The sequence below is a fragment of the Sciurus carolinensis genome, chromosome 16 (genome assembly GCF_902686445.1).
Source record: "Sciurus carolinensis chromosome 16, mSciCar1.2, whole genome shotgun sequence".
Classification (NCBI taxonomy): domain Eukaryota; kingdom Metazoa; phylum Chordata; class Mammalia; order Rodentia; family Sciuridae; genus Sciurus; species Sciurus carolinensis.
In genome coordinates, this window is record NC_062228.1 from 42,598,970 (window position 1) to 42,623,471 (window position 24,502).

The 24,502-nt window shown below is 39.8% G+C and overlaps 1 protein-coding gene and 1 long non-coding RNA gene across 2 annotated transcripts; one reads left to right on the top strand and one right to left on the bottom strand.

Moving 5' to 3' along the window:
- Positions 1 to 6,931: 6,931 nt before the first annotated feature.
- Znf599 (zinc finger protein 599) lies at positions 6,932 to 24,432 on the bottom strand. The gene is made up of 4 exons (XM_047527941.1): positions 24,116 to 24,432; positions 21,696 to 21,822; positions 19,592 to 19,687; positions 6,932 to 9,434 (listed from the first exon to the last, which is right to left on the bottom strand). The coding sequence occupies exons 1-4, from the start codon at positions 24,131 to 24,133 to the stop codon at positions 7,909 to 7,911; spliced, it is 1,767 nt and encodes a 588-aa protein (XP_047383897.1). The 5' UTR covers positions 24,134 to 24,432; the 3' UTR covers positions 6,932 to 7,908.
- LOC124966575 (uncharacterized) lies at positions 14,069 to 17,551 on the top strand. The gene is made up of 3 exons (XR_007105370.1): positions 14,069 to 14,213; positions 14,927 to 15,027; positions 17,417 to 17,551. It is a non-coding gene; the product is annotated as an uncharacterized LOC124966575 (long non-coding RNA).
- Positions 24,433 to 24,502: the final 70 nt, after the last annotated feature.

Genomic DNA, 24,502 nt, shown 5'->3' on the forward strand with positions numbered 1-24,502 from the left:
ATCACTATTTGCCAATGACAAGATTCTATACTTAGAGGATCCAAATAATTCCAACAGAAAACTTCTAAAACTAATAAATGAATTCAGCAGAGAAGCAGGATATAAAATCAACACCCATAAAACTAATGCATTTCTGTACATCAGTGATGAGTCAACTGAAAGAGAAATTAGGAAAACTACTCCATTCACAATAGCCTCAAAAAAAAAAATACTTGAGAATCAAATCTAACAAAAGAGGTAAAAGACCTCTACAATGAAAACCACAGAACACTAAAGAAAATTTGAAGAAGACCTTAGAAGAAGGAAAGATCTCCCATGCTTTTGGATAGGCAGAATTAGTATTGTCAAAATGGCCATACTACCACAAGCATTATACAGATTCAGTGCAATTCCAATTAAAATCCCAATATTTTTCCTCATAGAAATAGAGAAAGTAATCATGAAATTCATTTGGAAAAATAAGAGACTCAGAATAGCCAAAGCAATCCTTAACAAGAAGAGTGAAGCAGGAATTACCACAATACGAGACCTTAGACTATACTACAGAGTGACAGTAACAAAAATGGCATGGTATTGGCACCTAAATAGACAGGTAGACCAAAGGTACAGAATAGAACACAGAGACAAACTCACATAAATACAGCTATCTCATACTAGACAAAGGTGCCCAAAACATACACTGGAGAAAATATAGACTTTTTAATAGGTGCTGGGAAAACTGGAACTCCATATTAGAGTAGAAAGTAAAAAAGAATGAAGATAGTGAACAAAGTCTAAGAGTTTTATGGGAAACCATCCATGGACCAATATATGGAAGTTCTGGGAGAATAGAAAGAGAAGGGACAGAAAAATTACTTTAAGAAATATTTGTTGAAAACAAATTGAGGAAATATATGGATCTACAGATCAAAGTTGTTTGATAAACCCAAAGTAAGATAAATCTGTAGAGATCCACATGAAGACATAGTCAAATACTGAATGCCAAAGACAAAGAGAAAACAACAACAACAAATTTTTTTTGTGGTACTGGTGATTAAACCCAGGAGCACTTACTACTGAGCTATATTCTCAACCCTTTTTGTTTTGAGACAGGTTCTTGCTACACTGCCAAGGTAGGCCCTCAAATTTTCAATTTGCCTTCCTCAGCCTCCTGAGTCTCTGGGGTTATAGGCCTCAAACTCCTCAGCTCAAATGATTCTCCTGCCTGAAGTTCCCAAGAAACTGGAACTATAAGCATGCACCACTTTGTCAAGCTTACAAAGGAATAATCTCAAAAACAAAAGAAAGGTGACTTGTCACCTACAAGGGATCTTAGTAAGATCATCAGGTCTTTTGCAGCAGAAACCCTGCATGTCAGAAGGCAGAAGTATGATATGTTTAAAATATTATAACTGGCATGGTAGTGCATGCCTGTAATCCCAGATAAAGCAGGAGGAACTCAAGTTCAAGGCCAGCCTTAGCAACTGAGACCTTATCTCAAAATTAAAAAATAAAATAAAAATGGTTGAAGATGCAGCTTAGTGACAGAGTACTCCTGGGTTCAATCCTCAGTACTGATGAATAATAAATAAATAAATGTGTTGTGTGGAAAAAAACCCTGTTAATCAAGAATTCTGTATCTAGCACAACTGTCCTTTGAAATGAGGGTAAGTTAGGACTTTCTCAGCTAAACAAAAGAATATTCCTTATAAATAGATAGCCCCTTGAGAAATATTAAGGTCCTTCAGATTGAAATGAAAGGAAGCTAGAGAAGTCACATGATGAAATAAAGATCTCTGGCAAATATGTGAGCAAATATACAAGGCCGTATTTTATAATTGTGGTTTGTAACTCCAGTTTTTATTTTCTAAACGACTTGAAAGAAAACTGCATAAAATAATTATAAACCACAAAAAGGAAAATGCTGTTTGATTGCACTTATGTGGAATTTATAAAAGTTGAACTCACAGAAGTAGAGTGTAAAATTGTGGTTATGAGGTAATGGGGGTGGGTGGGTTGGGGAGATGTTGGCTAAAGTACACATAATTTCAGTTAGGATAAGTTTAAGATATCTATTGTATAATATGACAATATAGTTTCATGAACCAATAAACCATTTCATTTTTATTGAAGCCATTTAGAAATTTTTATGTCACCCAGAAGTGAGAGCGTTCTACCTGACACACAACAATTTGTCCTCAGTGTTTTTGCCTGATACTACTGGATTCAGGAACAGCTACACCCATGCTTTAATCATGTTAAGGAAATTATCTCACCAAAGTACAGCTCTGTTTTCCACCAAGATTGGTTCATAGAGAGACCTCTCCATTAAGAAGCAAGATGGCTTCCAGTCTCCTGGCTGATCAAACCTAAGCAAAAAGCCCCTCCTTCCTTGCTATTTGAGAGTCTATGTCCAATTGCCTTGCAATTCTAGCAAAAATTCTTAATAATGCTCATAGAGTTGGCTCAGGGAACATGAGCAATTCCTAAACCAGTTGTTGTAGCTGCAGTTAGAATGCTCTGATTGGCCAGGTTTGAGGCATGTATTCAATAAATACCTGATGAATGAGAGTGTGAATCAATGAGCTGCTGCATTGAAATATTTTTCCTTCACTGTTAGTAACAAAGTCCTCTTTGGCTATTTCTCCATATCTATCAGGTCTGCTTAGGACTTTTGATGCTAAATGATTGTAAGCACCAGAGACTGATGTGTTAGTGCAAATCTCAAGTAAGACAAGAAAATGAAAAAAGAGACCAAAATGAACCCTCTTGCTGACATCCACAAAGCAAGACAACACCTTACATTATGAGTTACTTCAAAGAGTCTGATCAAAGTATCCAGCTAAGGAATATTCTAAAGAGGGTCAACATCGTTCTCCAGGGTAATATGGAAAATTCTGGGTATTCATATTTTGTAATTTTTTGAGAAAATAATGACTGACTTGATGCCATGAAGACTAAACACATATACCACAGTTAGAAGAGTGCTTTGCTTCCTCAGGTATCCTTTAAAAAGACAAAACCCCTAAACAATAAATCATTGAGCCATTTTCTTTATGTCTGGGTCCCTAAAACAAATACTTCTCTGCACTTTGGAACTGACAGGTACAGCTGTACTTAGAAAACTTCAAGGTGCAGAGGACCAGAGTTCAGCCTGAGGTTCAGACATCAAGAACAAAGAAGTAGGAAGACAATGATGTCAATTTAAATAAAGGGGATTCAAGTGGTTTATGAAGAAGAGGACATTTCATATAAACTGTTGAAAGGATGGCACTGAGAGGTGTAGGTCTGGGGAAGGTGTCCCATTCTGGTTGAGGAAACCGGTAAATGTGTGCTACCACAGTGAGAGGAGAAGCAGAATCTAAGGGCAGTCAGGATTAAGCCTAAAACAGGTTAATAGAGCCTTCCTGTCTGTCCATAACATGCACAGTACAAATGATCAGCACACATGGGGACTTTTTGGAAAACATCTCCCCAAGCCCTAAAGTTAGCTTCTGAGTTAAAAATCCCAGAGATGACCAGGGGCCAAGGTAGTGGAAAGAATAAAAGGGCTTTTCACTAATGGAATGAAGGCTCTTTTACAGGAACTAACTATGGCTAACCACACAAAGGATTTGAGCTCTGATGATCTATGTTTATCTATATTTATGTGCTTAAGTGTGTGAAACCTATGTGGTTCTTGTAGACTTTTTCTCTGATTCCAGGCAGACCCTCCATGTTGTTTGAAGTCAGGAGTCATACTTAGGAAAAGAGGACCTGAGACCAGGTGCCCAAATACAACTCAGGGTGGAAGAGAGAATTTCATTAGAACTGTAGCACCAATGGCTGATCAGAAACCTATGTGCAATTCTGTCCCTGGAGATGCAAATAGGTATACTTCCCCACCACATTGCTCTTAGAATCTAAGATTCCTTCTTTCGTCCCAGAAAGGCCACCTAGGAGTTGTTCTATTCTTATCTGGCGGTCACAACTATTGTCTTAGGGAAGTAACTTCTGCCAGTATATAGATTTTGCCAAATCAACTGTCTTCAAGTTTTTATTTTAAAATTAATTTCCTATGTCAAAAAAATTTTTCCAAAGTCAAAAAATTCCATTTACAACTTTGGTTTCTGGTCAAGTTGGAGAAATAGGAACTAGATTTACTCTCTTGCCTCAAAAAACTATAAAGGCACACACAAGATATGAAAAATAGTTCTCAATATATTGTGTGCCAAGTAAAGGACAATGATCCCTGAGAAATGGGCAACAAAGTAACTGAACCCTACCACTGTCACACCTTTTTGCTGGAGAAAATATCAATGGGCAGGCAGTCCAGATGGAACCTGGAAATCCCCTAAGGTGAATAGATGGATTTACAAATATGGGGAGGGCTGAGGCACATGAAGCTCACAGTCAGAACCCCAAAGAGGAGAAAACTATACATAGTAAGCATCTCAGAGAACTGCAAAGGGTATCTTCCTATCTTTTCGAGTACCAATGAGTGTGAGGAAACTACTACAGAGCAGATAAGTGAGAGCTGGGAGTGGTGGCACATGTCTGTAATCCCAGTGACTCAGGAGGCTCAGGTAGGAAGTCACAAGTTTGAGATCATCCTGGGCAACTTTGTGAGATTCTATGCCCCCCCCCCCAAAAAAAAAGTGAGAAAAATTCCCAGATAGCACAAATGCCCCCAATTAGTGTCTGTTCTACTATCAAAATAAAAAAACCTCATAATTCATATAGCATCATCATGTTTCCAGAAGAATTTCATCACAGCAATCGAAAAATTAGCCCTAGATGAAACACTTCTCTGGTTTTCCCTAAATGAGCTTAAGTTCAAATCCCAGAAGGATGAAACTCTCCTAATTGCTTAACTGTGGTTCATAACAAATTTCAAGAATATTTGCAAGCATACAAAAACTCTCAAACCACAATGTCTGACATGTAATAAAAAATAGAGGTATACAGAAACAGGAAAATGTAATCCAAAATGAGATGAAAAAGCAAGCAATCAAAATAGACTCAGAGTGACAAAGACAGTAAAAATAGAAAACATTAAAGCAAAAATGTAAAGTGCCCCTGGATTCAATTTCCCAGTATTGAGGGAAAAAAAAAGGTGAAACTTGCAGATCAGAAAGTTGTAGAAATATTTAAACAATCAGTTCTACACAGGAAAACGCTTACATGTAAAAGTAGGTATCGATGTTGATCAATACCATTGGCAAATCAACCAAATGGCCTCCGAAGTCCTTGATTTTTATTATTCAAAGATAGTGCAATCTTGGTATTGTGTCAATACCAATGGTGACTCTCAAGTGCAAATCTCTAATGGTGTGTAGAACTCCAAACTCCAAGGAGTTTAAAGGAAAAAATTTGAACTGCACTCCAGTGCATTTTAAGTGGAACAAAAATGTATGAGTGATCTCAAAAATATTCTGTGATTGCTTCTACAACAGTTTCACTCAAGAAGTTGAATGCTGTCTTCAAGGAAAAAACCTTACCTTCAAGGTTTTAATTTTGGATAATGCCCTGTTCCATTGCCATCGAGAACTTGAAAATTCTCACCCCAAACTAGATGTTCTTATCATGCCTGCTGATACTATATTTGTTATCTAACCTTAATCAGAGCACACTTAAAAGCTTCCAACGTATTCCAACATGAAGGAGCTTTATAGTAAGGCTCTCATCACCTTGGAAACCACCCTGACAGACTAATGGAAGTAGTCACTATGTGTAGTTATTGTGCTGGCAAAGCCTGAGGTTGGCTCAAGCAAGCCACTATCTCTGGTTGTTGGAAAAATATTTGACTAATTGGACACATGAAACATTTTGAAGGCTTTGAAAGAATTATGAAAAAGTAGGGAGAACAGTTTCAAATGGAATGCACATTGCAAGGCAAGTAAGTAGAAAAGGCCTCAGTGGCATGAAGACATGGAGACAGATTGACAGGAAAGGCTCTAGATCCCATAGATGAAGACATGGATGAGATGTAGATTGAGGCACTGAAGCCAGTGATGATAGGAAAGTGAAAAAGTCGGCCTGATTCCATGAATCTTCTCATAGCAGTTGAAATAATAGAACGAAATTCTGCCTTGGAAAAATGTTCAATGACATATAAGAATATGACCCTATGCTTGAATGCAGCTTCAAAGGTATGTCTGGACTTCACTTGTGTGGAATGCTTAAAGATTTGAGGTGAAAAGCCAAACCTGGTTGATGCAGTTTCAAGCCAGTTTGGGAGGGAAAATTGGTGATAGTGTCAACAAGAGATGAGTCAAGCTCTTGAGGTAGCATTACCAGATGTTATCATGTCAGCTTCATAAATGTGTTCCTCTTCTGCAGAATGCCTTTCATCAACTTCTTTTCTTGGGGCAAGCCAGTTGAGTGAAGGTCATGAGGTCTAACCACACCAAGTGCTGTCCCATCACACATCCTGCAGCTCCACTATAAGTACAATTTATATCTTGAATGGATTTCTTCCTAGGACTGTCTTTATTTGCAAGGTTGTATAGACCATATATGCTCAAAGTACCTTTTCCTATGCATACTAGAGTGAACATGTATATTACACACACACATATGTATATAATTGAAAGAGTTAAAGTAGTACACTAATATACTGCAGTGTATTATACCAAAATACCATAATTAAAATATTTATTATAAAGAAATTATAAATTTGTACAAAATATATATTAAATTCAAAGCTAGCCTTAGCAACTTAGCAAGCCCTGTCTTAAAATAAAATAATTAAAAAAAGGGCTGGGATGTGGCTCAGTGGTTAAGTGCCCCTGGGTTCAATCTCTTGTACCAAATACATATACACATATATGTATTTTTTAAATTAATATGTAAGTTGTCTTTAAATTAAAATGAAAACTATTATGAATTTATTGGTTGATGAAAATGTTTGGATCAGAGGCTTATGAGAATCTAATCCTATATTATCCCTAACAACAATGGTTCCATATTCACTAATTCAGTGTATTGCAAATTCATAGGACACAACTAAGAATAACAAGAATTCACTGCAGAGAAGTGTGTGTGTATTTCATGACTCAAGCCTGTGTTTTTCACAAAATCGTATGCTACTTGAAGGTAGAAATAAACAAACAATGCTTTTGGTAAGTGTTGGCAAAGTCATCCTTAATGCTCCAACTCTCCTGACAGAGGATGAGGCCTTTTTAATCTCTCATCTCCCTTCCTCATGACAAATTATCAGAGCTTGAGAGGGAAACTGGAAAAGAATTGTATCTGCATTTCTTTTTTTGTTCTATTCTTTTCCTTCATTTCTTCTTGTTTCTTTAAAATATCCACATTAGACTCATGGTATAAGTAAGAGGAAAGTTGTTGCTGACATTTTACCTAAATGCATCATAACTACTGATTCTCCTTGTGGCTTAGGCTGGGCCAATTTCTAGTATAATTCTTTATATGATGACTAATATCACAGGTATGACAGTTATGGTATTTCTTTTCAGTATGAATTCTCAGATATTAAGTAAGAAATTTCTATGGCCAAAAGATTTTCCTCAATAATCACATTCAAAAGGAAATGTATTCCACCAGTATTTGTTCCCCCAAGTTGGCTGAGGTGAATGCACGTGCAAAATACCTTCCTATCTATTTTTATCAAGTCCCAAGTTTCCAATTCTGTGAATATTTTAATGAAATTGACACAGGTACATTAAAATGGGTTGGAAACCATAATTTAGAGCTTATATTACACACACACATACATTATATACATATATGTATGTATATGGATATATGTGTATGTATATATATGAATGTATACATATATATTTGTCAAATGCTCAAATAATTCACCTATTATTTTTCTCAAAAGAATAAAACCCTAAAAACAATACTTCAGAGTGACCACAGTACTTGTTGCTCAGTTTGAGTTACGAGGGGTGTTCCACATCTGGGTTGATGAGACAAGATGGGTTAAACTCTGGTATGAATCTTCCGATGGTGAGTGAAGGATGAACTGTGGCTAAAGGTCTTTCCACACTCACTGCATTCAAAGGGTTTCTCTCCAGTGTGAGTTCTCATGTGCTGAGTTAAGGCAAAGTTGTCACAAAAGGCCTTCTCACACTCTTTGCACTCAAAGGGTTTTTCTCCAGTATGGATCCTATTATGCCGAACAAAATTTGCAGGTTGGGTAAAGGCCTTTCCACATTCTCTGCAAACATAGGGCTTTTCTCCAGTGTGAATCCTCATGTGTCGAATGAAGGAAGAGCTATAGTAAAAGGCTTTTGTACACTCTTTACACTCCAATGGTTTTACTCCACTGTGGGTCCTATTATGTCGGATAAAAACAGAGTGGTGTGTAAAGGCCTTTCCACATTCTCTGCAAACATAGGGCTTCTCACCAGTGTGCATCCTCACGTGTTGAATTAAGGAAGAGCTGTCACAAAAGGCCTTCCCACATTCTTTGCACTCAAAGGGCTTTTCTCCAGTATGGGTCCTTTTATGCCTGATAAAAGTGGACCGATGGGTAAAGGCCTTTCCACATTCGGGGCACTCATAGGGCTTCTCGCCAGTGTGAATCCTCATGTGTTGAGTGTAGGATGAGTTGAGACAAAAAGTTTTTCCACATTCTTTGCACAAAAAGGGTTTTTCTCCTGTGTGGGTCATATTATGCTGGATAAAAGTGGAGCGGTGAGTAAAGGCCTTTCTACATTCATGACACTCATACAGCTTCTTTCCAGTGTGAATCCTCATGTGTTGAGCGAATGAAGAGCTGTAGTAAAAAGCTTTCCCACATTCTTTGCACAAAAAGGGCTTTTCTTTAGTGTGGGTCATATTGTGCTGCATGAAAGAAGAGCGGTGGGTGAAAGCTTTACCACATTCTTTGCATTCATAGGGCTTATCTCCAGTGTGAACACGCTGGTGCTCTGTGAGGTGAGACCTGCGTTTGAAGGCCTTCCCACACTCAATACACTTGTATGGTTTTTCCCCAGTATGAAACCTCATATGTCGAATGAAGTCGGCCATGTAACGACAGGCTTTCCCACATTCATTGCATTCATAAGGTTTTACTCCAGTATGAATCTGCTGATGTCGAACAAGCGCCCAATTCTTGCTAAATCCTTTCCCACATTCTTTGCATTTATATGGGCTGTTCCTTTCGTCAACTCCAGTGTCTTTTCCTGGTCTTTTGGAGTCATGTTCATGGACAGCATCTTGTGGAGTGACTCGCTCCTGTAAAACTCTTAAACATAGATTATCATCTGTTTCCAAAGCATCATGTTTATGGCACAACTTTCCAGAGCATGTTTCCTTATAGGGATCTGCTCCTGGTCTCCAGTTCCTTTCCTGCATTTCTGACAGCCTTTCCTCATCTCTGGTTTGCCCCAATCTGGAATCCTTTGAGAACCTCTGTGCCACTTGTTCTTGGAAAGAGGATTTCTCACAGAAGGTCCGTTGAGAAGCAGTAGGCACTGTGGTGTTGGATTCTGCTTTTTCACCTGAAGGAAATCCAAGATAATAAGGTGTCTTAGTGATATACACAAACAAAATCACCACTTTAGTGGAAGAATGAAGATGAAAATAGAGCCCCTGATGCCTTTTGCATTTGTACACCTCTTAAAACTAGGTTTGCAATTTCTTTCTTTTCCAAACCTTGGGCTCTTGACATCTTCCAAAAGGGAAAAAAATAAGGAAAAGTAGGTGGAGGGGACAGAGAACATGGAGTGGGGATTCTGCCTCACTCTTCAGAAGTGGGGAGGGTGGGCAGAGAGTAATGACACTGTGTGTGATTAATGTGCTCCAAGAGAAGAAGCCTCATGGCACCACAACAAACAGGAAACATGCCTCTAGCTTGGCCCAGGTGGGAGAAAGGGATTAGTGGAGGCTACCCAGAAAAGGAGCTATGTTAGATTACTTCTGAAGAGGAGTAAGAGTTACCAGATGAGGAACTGGGAGAGAATGCACATAAAGTCACATGATTTTCTACAGTATATTGTTATAATTGTTCTGTTTTATTATAACACTATAACTATTTTAGAAACGAACAGAGTATCATCTGGTTAAGTTCTTCTTTTGCTCACCTTATAATCCCCAAACTCCAAGTCTGATGAACATTACTAAGAGAAACTCTATACATGTACAATGAGGACACATGTATATGAATTTTCATGGCAGCACTGTGAGAACAAAAAACTAAAGTAAGTGCCCCTGAAAATGGATGAATAGATTGTGCTATATTCATGCAATCGACTGTAGCAGAAAAAAGTGAAAACTGCTACACACATCATGAATCTTAGTGACATCCTGTTGAATAGACTGAAGATATCATTAGACAATACAAACTATGATACACTTAAGAGCAAAATATATAGACACACACAAAAAGTATGAAACAATCTTCTCGATTTTTTTTAGAATGTTGGTCAGTTTTTAATGGTATTATAAAAATAGTATGTATACATCTTAAATTTATTTTTATGAAAAAAATTCTACTGTCTTTCCTATCCCCACCTGCCCCACCCCTTCCCTCATTCCCCTTTGCATAATCCAAAGTTCCTTCATTCCCCCTACCCACTTCCCCTTATGGATCAGCATCTGCTTATCAGAGAAAACATTTGACCTTTGGATTTTTGGGACTGGCTTATTTCACTTAGCATGCCATTCTCTAGTTCCATCCATTTACCTGCAATAATTTCATTCTTCTTTAAGGCTAAGTAATATTCCATTGTGTATAGGTACTACATTTTCTTTATCCATTCATCTGTTGAAGGGCATCTATGTTGGTTCCATAGTTTAGCTATTGTGAACTAAGCTGCTATAAACATTGATGTGGCTGTATCACTGTAGTATCCTGATTTTAAGTCCTTTGGGTATAAACAGAAGAGTGGGATAGATGGGTCAAATGGTGGTTCCATTCCAAGTTTTCTTAGGAATGTCCATAGTGCTTTTCAAAGGGTTGCACCAATCTGCGGTTCCACTAACAATGTATGAGTGTATATTTTTCTCCACATCCTCGCCAACACTTATTATTGCTTGTATTCTTGATAACTGCCATTCTGACTGGAGTGAGATGAAATCTTAGAGTTGATGTAATGTTAGGTTATTTATTTGTTGACTTTTAATTCTTTTAATGTATGAGCTCAATGCAATGAACATTTCTCTTAGCACTGCCTTCATAGCATCCTATATCTCTGATATGTTTTATCAGTATTCTCATTTACCTCTAAGTATTTTTTTAATTTCCTCCTTGATTTACTCTTGTATCCATTCATCATTCAATAGCATGCTATTTAGTATCCAGGTAGTTTCTATTTTTTATTTTATTGTTTTCTAGTTTCATTCCATTATGATCTAACAGAATGTAGGGTAGTATTTCTATTTTTGTATTTGATGAGAGTTGCTTTGTGGCATAACATATGGTCTGTTTTAGAGAAGGATCCATGTGCTGCTGAGAAGAAAGTGTATTCAGTCAATGATGGATGAAATACTCTATATATTTCTGTTAAGTCTAAATCATTGATTGTATTATTTAATTCTATAGTTTTTTGTTTAGTTTTTGTTTGGAAGATCTATATAGTGGTGAGAGAGGTGTGTTAAAGTCACCCAGTATTATTGTGGTCTGTTTGATTCTTGAAATTGAGAAGGATTTGTTTGATGTATGTAGATGCTCCATTGTTTGGGTCATATGCATTTATAATTGTTATGTCTTATCGGTGTATGATTCCCTTAAGCTGTATTAAATGTCCTTCTTTATCCTTTCTAACTTTGGATTGAAGTCCACTTTGTCTTATATGAGGATGGAAATTCCTGCTTGTTTATGTAATCCATGTGAGTGACATGTTTTTTTTCCTAACCTTTCACCTTCAGTCTGTGGATGTCTTTTACTAAGAGGTGAGTCTCTTGAAGACAGCAGATTTTTGGGTCTTTTTTAAAAAAAAACAATCTTCAAGTCTATGTCCTTTTTTTTTTTTTTTTTTTTGGGTGCTGGGGATCGAACCCAGGGCCTTGTGCTTACAAGGCAAGCACTCTACTGACTGAGCTATCTCCAGCCCCAAGTCTATGTCTTTTGATTAATGAGTTTAGGCCATTAACATTCAGCATTATTATTGAGATATGATTTGTATTCCTGATCATTTTGGTTTATTTTTGGTTTTTAACTTGATTTAGGTTTTCCTTTGATTGATCTTTCCTTTAGTGTAGTTCCTCCCTTTGCTGGTTTTCATAGTTTTTTTTTTTTTTTCATTTCTTCCTCATGGAATATTTTGCTGAGAATGTTATGTAGTGTAGGCTTTCTACACTACAAAGTTAAATTCTTTTAACTTTTGTTCATCATGGAAGGTTTTTATTTCATCTTCAAATCTGAAGCTAAATTTTGCTGGATATTAAATTCTCTGTTGGCATTCATTTTCTTTCAGAGCTTGATATATGTTATTCTGGGTTAAGAAATCAGCTGAGATCCAAATTAGTTTTCCCCTATATATAACTTGATTTTTTTCTCTTGCAGCCTTTAAAATTTTATCTTTATTCCCTGTGTTAGTCATTTGCATTATAATATGCCTTGTTGTGGGTCTGCTGTAATTTTATACATTTGGGATCCTGTAAGTCTCTTGTAGTTGATCTTCCATTTCATTCTTTAGATTTAGGAAGTTTTCTGATATTATGTCATTGAAAAGATTGTGCATTTCTTTGGTTTGTATTGCCACACCTTCATCTATTCCAATAAATCTTAAATTTGGTCTTTTCATGTTATCCCATATTTCTTGGAAGTTATGTTCATGGTTTCTTATCATCTTCACTATGTGTTCAACTTTATTTTCAAGAGTATATATTTTGTCTTATCTGAGGTTCTTTCTTCCAAATGGTCTAGTCTGAAGATGATATTTTCCATTGAATTTTTAATGTGGTTTATTGTTTCCTTCATTTTGAGGATTTCTGCTTGATTCCTTTTTATAATCTCTGCCTCTTTTTTGAAGTGATCTTTCACTTCCTTTATTTTCTTTCCAATAACATCCTTTATTTTGAAGATCAATCTATGTATTTTCTAAACGCTTTCTCTGATATTTCTTCTACTGTGTTGTCTATGGATTCTATTGTTGGAACATCTTGGTTTGAGGTGCTTTGTTCCCTTGTTTTCTCATGTTGTTTGTGTGTTTTCTCATCTAGCCGTATGGAGATGAGGCAGTATAGATTCTACCCTGCAGTCTTATAATGTCCCTGAAGGCTTCCAGTACCTTACCTTTAAGGGGGAGACTAATATTAACAGCACTCAATGCAAATGATATGCCATCTTAAACCAAATGGTTTCTATTCAGGAGTTTACAGTTTTGTCACAATAGACAGAAATGAGGTGTTCAATTATAGTCTACAATATAAACATTAAGTTTGCTAAAAGTGTTTACCATTTCAAATGATGGACAGTGAGGGAAAAGAAGTAGTATAAGATGTGATGTTTATGAGGGAGAGGGAGAGAAGATAGAGTTAAAAATTTATAGTAAGAGTTAGGGAGGAATTAATAGCAGTTGGCTGTTAGTATGAGAGAAGTGAGAAAAGGAATCCAGGGAGACAGGTAGTTGAGAGAAAAAAAAATGTACATTTAAAAAAAAATAAAAATATTAAGAATACACAACAAAACTGTCATATACATATTCAGACATCCCATTTCTCAATAAAAATGCATGAAAAATATTTGGATTCAAAGATGGTAGAGGTGTGACAGAGAGTGCAAAAAAAGAAAAGAAAGGAGGAAGGTCTCAACAGAAAATTGAATGATTGCTTCCATTGGCTTTCAAAATTTTTCTCAGCTTCCCTTCTCCACCTGTAGGTGGGGTTGTCTGAAGTTTGATGTTAGCTCCAATCAATGCTGGACTGATTGGGTATGTGAGCTGATAGCAAGATGCCCTCACACCCTCTTACAGTCTTCCCACCCATTGTAGCTGGCCCCTTCCATTCCTGCACACGTCAGGACTCACTGAGCTGGAGAGAGCCCAGTTTTCTCCAGTTTCTTCAACCTCTGCTCTGCCCAGGGAACTGCCCCTAGACTCAGCTTTCCACAGCCTCCCAGACTCAGTCTGATTCACACAAACCCAGCTGCAATCTGATGGACCTGGGCTTCAGTTTCCCCAGGCCCTGTCTTGCTGCAGTCCCAAGATCTCAGTGCCCTTTCAACTTGCAGAGAGACCACCAGGGATGTGCGCACACAAAGGAGCGACCCTGCAAAGAGGCAGCTAGATGGCAGCCACTACTACACTGACCAGAAAGACTCAGGAGCAACCAGACCTGTAGGTACCCCAATATATCTCCAGGCCCTGGCCTGAGTTCCCAGGTGGACATGCCCCGAGATGGCCGCAGTCATGGTGGCAAACCTGCAGGACCTGACTGTTGTCCCAAGATGGAGGCAGCTGAATGTAACCAAATCTGCGGTACTGTGACAATGGACTTCCAGGTAACAGCGGGCAGCAGGAGATCTGGTGGTGGTGTGGGGATGGCCTGAAGACTAACAGTGGATGATTGGCAAGTGGACGTCAGGTGGTGGGCAATGGGTAGGTGAAAGGCTGATGATGGGCAGGCAAGAGGCAGGCAAATGGGAAAATGGCGGATGAAAGGTGGCCGTCAGTGAGTGATCCAAACTCAAAAGGCAGGCCATATGCTAGCCGACAGTGGGTGATTGTGGCAGACGAATGGGCAACAAGGACTGCCTTGAAGAGAAACAGTATTTCCTCTGCTTGAATCCCCAGTTACAGAGCAACAAGGAATGCAGCTTCTTTCTAGACTGCCATCTTGGATCTCCTAAATTTATTTTTTTATTGTGGAACATATGTAACATGAAATTCACTGTTTTAATTAAGATAAATAATCTTAAAAAGTAATGGGTAAACAAATTAGATAATGTAGACAAATCCCTTAAATGACTCAAATTACTAAAACTGATACAAAAAAACAACAAAATATCTGAATAGCCTATATTTATCCAAAACAATCTATTTTCCTATAGAACAAGCATGGGAATAACAAATCCACAATAAAGTGGCCATCTAAGCAAGGAAAGAAGTGCAGGACTGGGAAAGGAAAAAGCATAAAAACAGATGTAAGGAGGTAGGTAACCTTCTTGTACTTGGGTAAAGGGTTCTTATTTGTTTATTACAATCTTTAAAAAAGGGAATAAATAAATACCTTAACAAAATAAAATAAAAGATATTAAGTAAAAAGCTAGGATATGAATTGACTAATGATGATGGTGTGTCATAAATCATGATTTCATAAGTTTTCTAAATCTGCACATCTTAAGACAATTATAAAAGTCAGAAGGTCTACAGAGTAGACCTTTGTGAACTCTGAGGCCCCCAGTTTGAATTTACAGCAATACCCCACACAAGCTCTATCACCTTTAGTGACCTACTTGAATTCCTAAAGTTTCAATGAAAGGGCTGTTGTGAGGATGAAGTGAAAAGCATATATACAGTACTTAGTAAGGCATAGGCACTGGGACAGCATCAGTGTAGATTTACCATCATGTCTGTGTTGAGGGGCCGACCACACTTGGGTTAAAGTTGATGGTAAATGTGAATAAGTATGCCTAGAGAAAGTGTATAGAATAAAAAGAAAGGCTGTGAATCCAGTGTTGAAGAATGGATTAGAGTCAGAAAACAACAGTGGAGGTCAAGTTAGAAGAGGGAAAGAAAAAACAAAAACAATGCATGGGGCTGGGACTGTAGCTCAGTGGCAGAGAACTTGCCTAGCACATGTGATGCATTGGGTTCGATCCTTGGCACCATGTAAAAATATAAAAACAAAATAAAGGCATGCTGTCCATCTACAGCTCCAAAAATAAATGCATGCTGTTCACCTACAACTCTAAAAAAAAAATTAAAAAAAAAGAACAGAATGCTACAGAGCTCTAGCATGATAATGTAGGGAAAGTTTCTAGGGGAACTGAGAAGCAGTACAGCATCATTAGAGTATGAAGCCAGAACAATTCAGCCTCTACCAAGCTAGGTGTTCCTGGAAAATTGGCTTTTTGTTAGGAATTGAATGTTTGTATTCTTCCAAAATTCCTATGTTGAAATCCTAGCTCCCAATGCGATTGCATCTGGAGATAGGGCATTTATGGAAGTAACTAAAGTTATGTGAGGTCATAAGGATAGGGCCCTGATCCATTAGGATTAGTGTTCCCATAAGAAGAGATTGTAGAGAGATTGCACTGTCTGCATGCATGTACCAGGGAAAGACCTTATGAAAACACAGCAAGAAGGCAGCTATCTGCAAACCAGGAAGACAGCCCTTTGCATAACCCAACCATGCTGGCATCCTGACCTTGAATTTGCAGTCTCCAGGGAGAAAAAAAAATTCTATTGGATTAGATACCCAGGCTATAGTTTTTTTGTTACAGCAGTTGAAGCAGACTAACACATTTCTAAGACTCAATCTCCTCATCTGAAAAACTGGAAAATTCTCAGTTCCTGCCTTACAAGTTGTTATGAGTATCACGTGAGAAAAAAAACATTCATTTGCATTCCAAGAGTAAACGTCCAGTAAATTGCAGACCACTACCTATTATCATTATTATAGTTGTTATATTTGGCAACAGTGACCTGAATAAGAACATGTTCTATGCTATGGTGCTGAGAAACACCACTCCTGGGTCTCAGAGTAAAGAGGAAGACACCAACTGCTCAGGTGTATGTGGAGCAATGAAGACTCACAAAGGGCTTGTAGAAATGTGAAATGGTACAGTTACTCTAAAACTAATGGTTTCAATTACACTAATCATATGGTGACACATAACTCAGTCAGTACACTCATATTTACATCCCAAACAAAACTGTAGTTTTATATACAATAAAGCTATGATCAAGAATATCGATAGTATTCTTCATAATTTTTCAAAATTAGAGACTGAGTCAAATATCCTTCAGTAGGAAAATGGATAGATGTAGTCTATTCATTCAATAAGATATTGTGAGTAATGAATTAACTCCAACTATATGCAACCATATGAATGAGTCTGAGTTGTAAAGATTTTGAAAGAAGAGAGGCAAGAGAGCATGTGCTAAGGGTTCTATCTATGTGTCTTTTCAAAACTAAAACATGGTGATAGAGTCTAAATGTTAGTTATTTTGCGAAAGGGACTATTGACAAAGAGGAAGCACAAAAAGCCTGTGAATTGCTGAAAATAGTCTATTTCTTGATCTGTGTGGTAGTTTCTCTAATTTATACATATGTAAAGTTCCAGATATGAACCTTTAAGATTTGTGCATTCACTATATATAAATTATACCTCAGTACGAAAATAAAAGGGAAAAAATAATAAAGGCTAGATCTTGTGTAGATGTCTCTCCTAAGAATGAGAAAACTTCAAAAAGCTTGGTTGTTCAGATGAAGTAGAATCAATAATATTTAGATGTTATTGGAAAACCAAGAGCATTTTAAATTTGTTTTGCTTCTCCTAAGTGTCAAAAACTTCATTTTTTTTTTTTTTTTTTAGGTTGAGTAGAGAGGAGGATAGAAGAATAGTAAATAAGAGAAGCCCATTCCCTGCTGCAGCTCTCAAGATTCGTGTATGGCTTCCCCGATGCCCACCTCATGGTGTTCACACCTATTACACCCTTTTATGATCCCCTCCATTTGAATATTGGCAGGACTTTGCTTCTACAGAATAGACTGTGCAAAGGTGAAGGAATGTATGTGATAAAATATATCTGATTTTATAAGATTGCAGCATCAGTCCTGCTGGAGTCTCATAGTTGCTTGATTTGAAGAAGTGAACTGATGTTGGTGAGCCACCTACAACTGTGGCCTTGAAGAGGACCCAGCTAAGTGTGCCTGGACTCCTAAACCACAGATGAGAGATAAAAACTAGTGATACTAAGGCTGCAACATACTATTACGTGCAGATAATAGTCTGGTGTACCATTACACAGCAATAGATTGGAGAAGGCAGGAGAGGTGTGATCTGGCCTCCATGGGGGAATGAGCCATGCTGGGGTTGAGACTGCCTCCACAAGGTGAGAGGGAAGCTGCAGGGTCAACTCAGTGAGGATGAAGAACAAGAAAGACAAGCACATGGGCTTTGTTTTCATCTTGAAGTAGGTCATAATGCTGAGACATCAATGGCAAGGAAGGTGGTGACGTGTGGAACAGTATGTGAGTTGATGGGGAAGCAAAAATAACACACTGAGCTGAGGTACACAGCAGATGTATGAAAACCAGTTCGGGATCTGTTAGCACCAAGCAGATTAAGTGGCAAAATAGCTTAGCCTAGAGTGCCACCACTGGAGCTGATGGGATGGTGAAGGCGATGGATTAGGGGCTATGTGCGCTATAAAATGGTCACAATTCAGGGATGGCCGAATGTTGGGTTTGGTGGAGATTGAGGTGTTTATAGGTTTCCTATGTTTGTTTTTGATCTTATCCACTGATTAAAACTCCAAAAATCTTGTCTGTTCACTAACTGAAAATGAGAAGGGAGAAATGGACAACATCATGAGGTTCTTTTTAGGCATTATGAATGTAGGTGCCTTTGAGACATTCAAGTGAAGATGTGGAATGGGGGAGAGGGCTGAAGCTGGCCGAGCAGCCTGAAAGAACACTAGAGGGGAGAGACCATGAATCTGCAGTGGTGGCAATCCACACACCTGAAAGTTCCAGCTGCTCTTAGACTGGCAAGGGCAAACATGTCATCCTGAGGTTTTAACAAGACAGCAGGGCAAGAGGACAACAGGACTAGGAGATGCTTCTGAGCATCTGATTGACAAATGAAAGGACAGGCATGTACATGGATGGATAGGTCAAGAAATGATTGGCTGGAGAAGGGAAAGCAGGAGGGATGCAGAATACAGCTGGTGCTAGTCAAATGCAGAAAAAGATGAACCATTTTATGAATATGGAAGGAAGATCGAGATGTCACTATTCACTCTAACTAATCAAGCATAAATATTAATATAACAGGGAATTTTTGTTGAGTCACTCTGGGTCAGGCTGTGTGCTAAATCATTTCCTGTTATATAGTTCCATTCTCAAACAAGCCAAGGATGCAGAAACTATTATCACTAGCTTTTCCAAATGCAGACCAAGTTTAGCAGGCCAAGTATACTCCTGGGCTCTTTTCCCTGGGCAAAGAGCTAAACTGCATTTCCCAGCCTGACTGAACATGTAGCCTAGTACCCAGTTGTCATTAATGAGATGTAAACGAAGTGACATATATATGCTAGTGAATATGAGTGCTGCCCTTCTCACCTATTTCTCTTGGCCAGGGAAAATTGAAAGACACATGTTGACAACAGAATACAACTAGATCCCTAAATAAATTTGTGGTACAGAGCTCTCCTGCTGATCCACAATAGACTATGAAAGAATGGCATGAATGAGAAAAAAAATCTGTTGAGCCACCAGTATTTTGGAGTTTAAGAGCAGGTAGCATTAACTCAGGCACAGTGAGGTCATGCAACTTCCACAGGATCAAGAGCCCAGTAATTTAGAGCCCAGAGTCTATCTCCTACCTAAGTGTATGTGAAGTTGGTGGGACAGTTCCAAGTGCTCCTTGACCACCCATCCCAGCAAGGCCACAAAAAGAAGCTGTTCATCAATTTCAGTTACAGTGATCCTTTGGTGGTCTGCAGGTTGCCATGATACCCAGAGTGCCAGACTCTTAATCACCTACCTGCACAGGTGCTTTGGGAGAGGCCTCTCTTCTCTGTCCATAGTCCCTTCCCATGATCCAATAGGTAAATCAGCTCTGGTTTGGGAACAGGATGCCCTGGCATGAGAAATAAATAGAGCATGGGTATACAGGTAAAGATGAAAGGAAAAGTTTCAAGTTTATAGGAGTATATACCTTTAACATGCCTAAGGACAGAGCACTAGTAGTTTTTAAAGCTTCCCAGGTCATTCTGGTGCCCAGGGATGATTGGAAACACAGGACCAAATAAACTGATGAATGGCATCTACTACAGTCAATTGTCTGAGGCAGGAAGGTAACCTAAGCCAGCTGCCCATTCTGAAGAAGAAGCCCTTAATTCACGTTTGGAGGGGAGAACTCCCCGTGGCAGCCTCCTGCTCTACTTGCTTTGGCATCGTCCTGTGGCCCCTAGAAAGGTGCTGGCCTGATGTCCTAGACCAGGAGAGGAAACAGATGGACAGAGGGCTGGGAACCAGCACCACCTCGGGTTTCTCATTTGATGAGGTGGTTTTTTTTCTTCAGGATGAAACCAGTGTGAGGTGATCTTCTGTCATACTCAGTCACGCACATTTAGCCAAATGTGAAGGTTAAAAGAACACTCTGGAGAGAAGTCAAAGACTGAGGCAAAAGAACACAGAAATATCAACTGGAAAACCTTGGACAGCAGGTCAGAATACATCCAGTTGTCACTTAGCCAAGGTTCACTGGTATCTGCTGGATGCCTGGCACTGAGCTCAGTGATGGTGCAGTGGGAATCAGCCCTTTATGTCTATTAAGGAATCGAGCCCCCTCGCCCCTCAGGGACTCTGCTCAGGTTGTTCCCTCCACCTAGAATGCTGTTCTCCACACCTTCTTTCAATGACTAATCACAACTGTCATAAAATCACAAGAATGTTATTTTAACCTTGTTATTTAACAGGATAACAGTCCTGAGGATGGCAAGACTGGTAGAAGCCTGGCAGAGATAACCATTCGAACATCTGGGAAAATGGAGACCTTGGGTCTTATTCAGTTCTACTCAGACCAATCTCTGTGTAAAGTGGCCATTATCAAAAGTTTAGATGGGAGAACACTTGGGATTTATTCATTTGTTAAATATAACAACTACATGTGTAGAACTTGCTACATTCCCATTTCTCTTCTGAGCACTTTGCTTACTTGCTTTTAGATATTGGTTAAAAGTTACCATAAAAATTATAAAATTAAAATAATGGTATTAAGTCCCAGCAAGCTCATGCTGCCTGCTCAAGGTTGGGAGTTTGAGACTACTTCTTTTTGCTGAGGGAGAAAGTAGGCAATAACTATGGGAATGCAAGAAAGGACCGCTTTCTCAGATGCCCATCAATGCCATTTGATAACCTGTCCATACATCCTCTAAAATCATCTCCTAGACAAGCTGAGAAGCAAGATGCACACCTTAGGAAATAAGGGTCAACTATTTGTACTAGGGATCAAAGAAACCCTTTTTTCTTTTTTTTGGATTGGGGACTGAAACCATGAGTACTTTACTACACAACTAAATTCCTGTCCTTTTTTATTTTGAAACAGGGTCTCGCTAAGTTGCAGAGGTTAGGCTCAAACTTGTGATTCTCATGCCTCATTCTTCTGAGTTGCTGGGATTACAAGTGAGTACCACTGTTCCCTGGCCCCAAAGAAGCCTTTCAGCTGAGACTGTTTCTTAGATAGATACCAGTAGCACTGAAGACAAACGCCTTCTCATTGCCTGTCTGAATAAGACAGTAAGAACCTCCCTTTCTCTGTTAATCCCACCAGCCAGACTGAGGGCATTTGATTCAACTATGCTGGGCCAATCACCTTGCTTCATGTGAGATTATGGAATAAGGATGTCAGACTGCATTCAGCTTGTACTAGACACTGAAAGCATTGAGAAGGACATGTCTCCTACACAGCAATCCCTAATGGAGATGCACAGACATCAAGCAAGAGGAAATCAGACCAAAAAATGTGAGGCTGCAGGGAGGAGGGAAGTGGGCTCCTGAGGCCTTTTCACCCAATCATGCTTAGAGAGAGAGGGAGTGGACTGAAAGAGGCTTCCGATTCCCACCTGAAGATAATGAAGACTTACCCAGTGATACCAGGAGCCCACAAGTCTCCAGCATTACCTCCTGGTAGAGGGTCCTCTGGGCCAGGTTCAGATGCTTCCATTCCTCCCCAGTGAAGGTCACAATCACATCTTCTAATGATACCAATGCCTGGAAAGCCAAACAGAGGTGGTGGGATGGTTGTGTAGTTAACAAATGAGATTAAAACCTATTGTTCATTACTGTCAAGAATCTATAGAGACCCACTGAGCATATCCAGAGAACCTAGCTTGGTACTGGGCCCAGGATGAGGTTGATGGTGCCTTTGACAAAATACAAAGGTGTGGGAGAGAAAAGCTTCCCATATAAGAAGTCACAGACAATAATAATCCCATGTGGACTGTGAGGAGCAGATAATAAGTGCTCTGGGACATTGGAAGAGTGAGGAAAAACAATAATTCAAACAGTGTTTACGGTAGCAGCATCTGAGTCCTGTTTGCCTGCCCTTGAGGATTGTGCATGCTGGTTAAAGAAACTAAAAGATTCCAGGTCTCCTGGGGTTTAAATCCAGGCTTTTGAACCAATAATTGCCAGATGTGTGACTTGGGGAAGTCTCTTAATTTCTCTGAACTTCAATTTCCACATGAATACAACAATAGTTCGTACTTCACTAGACTGTTGTGGGAATTAAAAAGAAAATGTTCATAAAGCAAACATGGCAGAGTCTGTCACATGTCACAGGGATAGATTTGTGTGTTTGCAAATTTTATGATCATCCCGTAGCCCATTAGATAAATGCCATCATCCTCTCCATGTCACAATCAGCAAATGGAGGCTGAGTCAAGTCACTCAGAACTGTACATGTAATAAGAAGAGACAGGACTTGAACCCAGATCCCTTTGGTCCAGTGTCAAAGAGTATAATCGTCTCCTCAATTACCACAGTGAATCCACAGTATCAAGGACGAGAAACATCTCCAACAAAATTTACATTTAAAAGCATTTCAGCCACTCCTGAAAATACATCTATAGATATGGAAGAGCAGAGCCCTTGTCATGTGCCTCACAGAAGAGACACCTGAGCAGGTGCCAACTGCCTGGGGCTTGGCAGGGCTCAAACGAGCTCTCTCTGCCCTCAAGCTGTAGCTGGGACTTGCAGACTCCCTGAAAGATTCCATAGGAATCACCAGTCTATTTTTTGTCTCTCTCAGCCACTGACAGCACACTTCCCTAAGGTGTTGCTACTGAAGTACCAGGTAACACAAGTGACTAAAAATACTGCAGGTTATGTATCTCAGAACAGGGGCAGCAGCCTTTAGAGTGAGGTCTACCTTGGTTGAGGTTGGAATGAGGGGATGTGGATCCAGCGGTCACACAATCTCACCTTTATGAGACACATTCCATAGCTTATGAGAGCTCTTGGCAATCCCCAGGACCTTTCATGCCTCCTTGAACAAAACCTGCTTTTGTCATTGTAGCTCTCTTTGCCTGGAAATTTCCCAAAGTCCCCTTTGTTCCCATGGCCACCTGCCAGAGAAAGGCCTGTACTTTTTCTCCTTGCAAAGTTTACTTTAGGTGTCACCCCCACAATTTCCAACCCACTGTGGGTGAAATATTTGTTAAAAATTTTTCCTACTTGTTTCTTAGCACCCTGGGAAAACTCAATGCAGCAAACCTCCAAGGGGAAGTCTTGCAGAGATCTGGTGACAACGTGACAGAGGAAAGTGGGCAACCAAAGAGACAAAACACTCCCATACACTGTCATGAATCAATACTGTAATGGATTTGCTTTGCCAATACAGATAAATGTGTTAAACAGGAAAACGGATTTACTGAGGTCAAGCGGTAAGCAAAATTCACTTGTAATAAATACATGGTATCTGCAAAGATAAATCAAATGATCTTGTCTTATAGCCTGTTGGGGTACTTTCTACTCCTGTCAAAGAGCAGCAATTCCAAAAACGCAGCTCCCAACTCAACACTGTCCTTGAGATTCTCATCCTGTCTCCCAGCTTTCAGTTAGACAGAAGCCTTAGGCGGGGAGGCCAGGGGGCCTCTAAGATAACAGCAGGATCTGAGAAGTTCCTTCCCAGAAATGGCAGTAATGCTTTCTGGGTTGTACCGAGCACTGAAGGCACGAGTCACAAGCTTATCGTCTCCAGTTCCCTCAAAAAACAGAATTAATATTCAGACCCGAGGGAACAGAGGCCAAGGGCAGCGAGGCCACAAGCACAAGGTTAGCGCCAGAAATGGGGAGCTCTCCTTACAAACCCCATCTTGATTGAGAATCCTGGGTTGGGAGTGCTTAGTACCCCTGCCCCTTGGTGCCCTCTCCTCCCCCAGGATCTCCAGGTCCAAGAACATCAAAACGGAGGGGCTGGCGTTCCAGGATCACCTCCTTCACCGCGGGCCGGACCGAGCGCTGCGGTCCCCGAGCGCGTGGGCCTGAGGAACCCTTCACTCACCCGCGCGGGCGCAGCCATGGGACCCAGCGGGTGGAGCGAGGCCGTGGGTGGAGGCTACAGAGCTGGTCCTGCGGCCTCCGATGATCCCTCTCTCCAGACCGCGGCAGCCCAGAACCTCCGTCTCTGCGATGTGGAACGAGCACAAAGCTCCGCGAGCCGCCTCCGGGCGCTGTGGAGACCGGTGATGCCGAGGTCCCGGAAAGCGCTCAGCGGGAACCCTACTGAGGGGCGGGCAGGGGCGGGCAGCTGTTCGCTCAGAAGGTGGAAATGGGTCCTATTCTCCTCACCGTCCTTCTCCGTTTGGTGTTGAAAGCGGCTTCTTCCCAGCGCTGGTAAGGACAGATCACTCACAGCCCAACGACATCCTAAGACAGGACTCCAAAGCCC

Coding starts and splice junctions, on each gene's coding strand:
- Znf599 (XM_047527941.1), bottom strand. Junction 19,688..21,695: donor TGGGCTCCTGGTATCACTGG/GTAAGTCTTCAT, acceptor TTCTCATGCCAG/GGCATCCTGTTCCCAAACCA. Junction 9,435..19,591: donor CTCCCAAAGCACCTGTGCAG/GTAGGTGATTAA, acceptor GATTTCCTTCAG/GTGAAAAAGCAGAATCCAAC.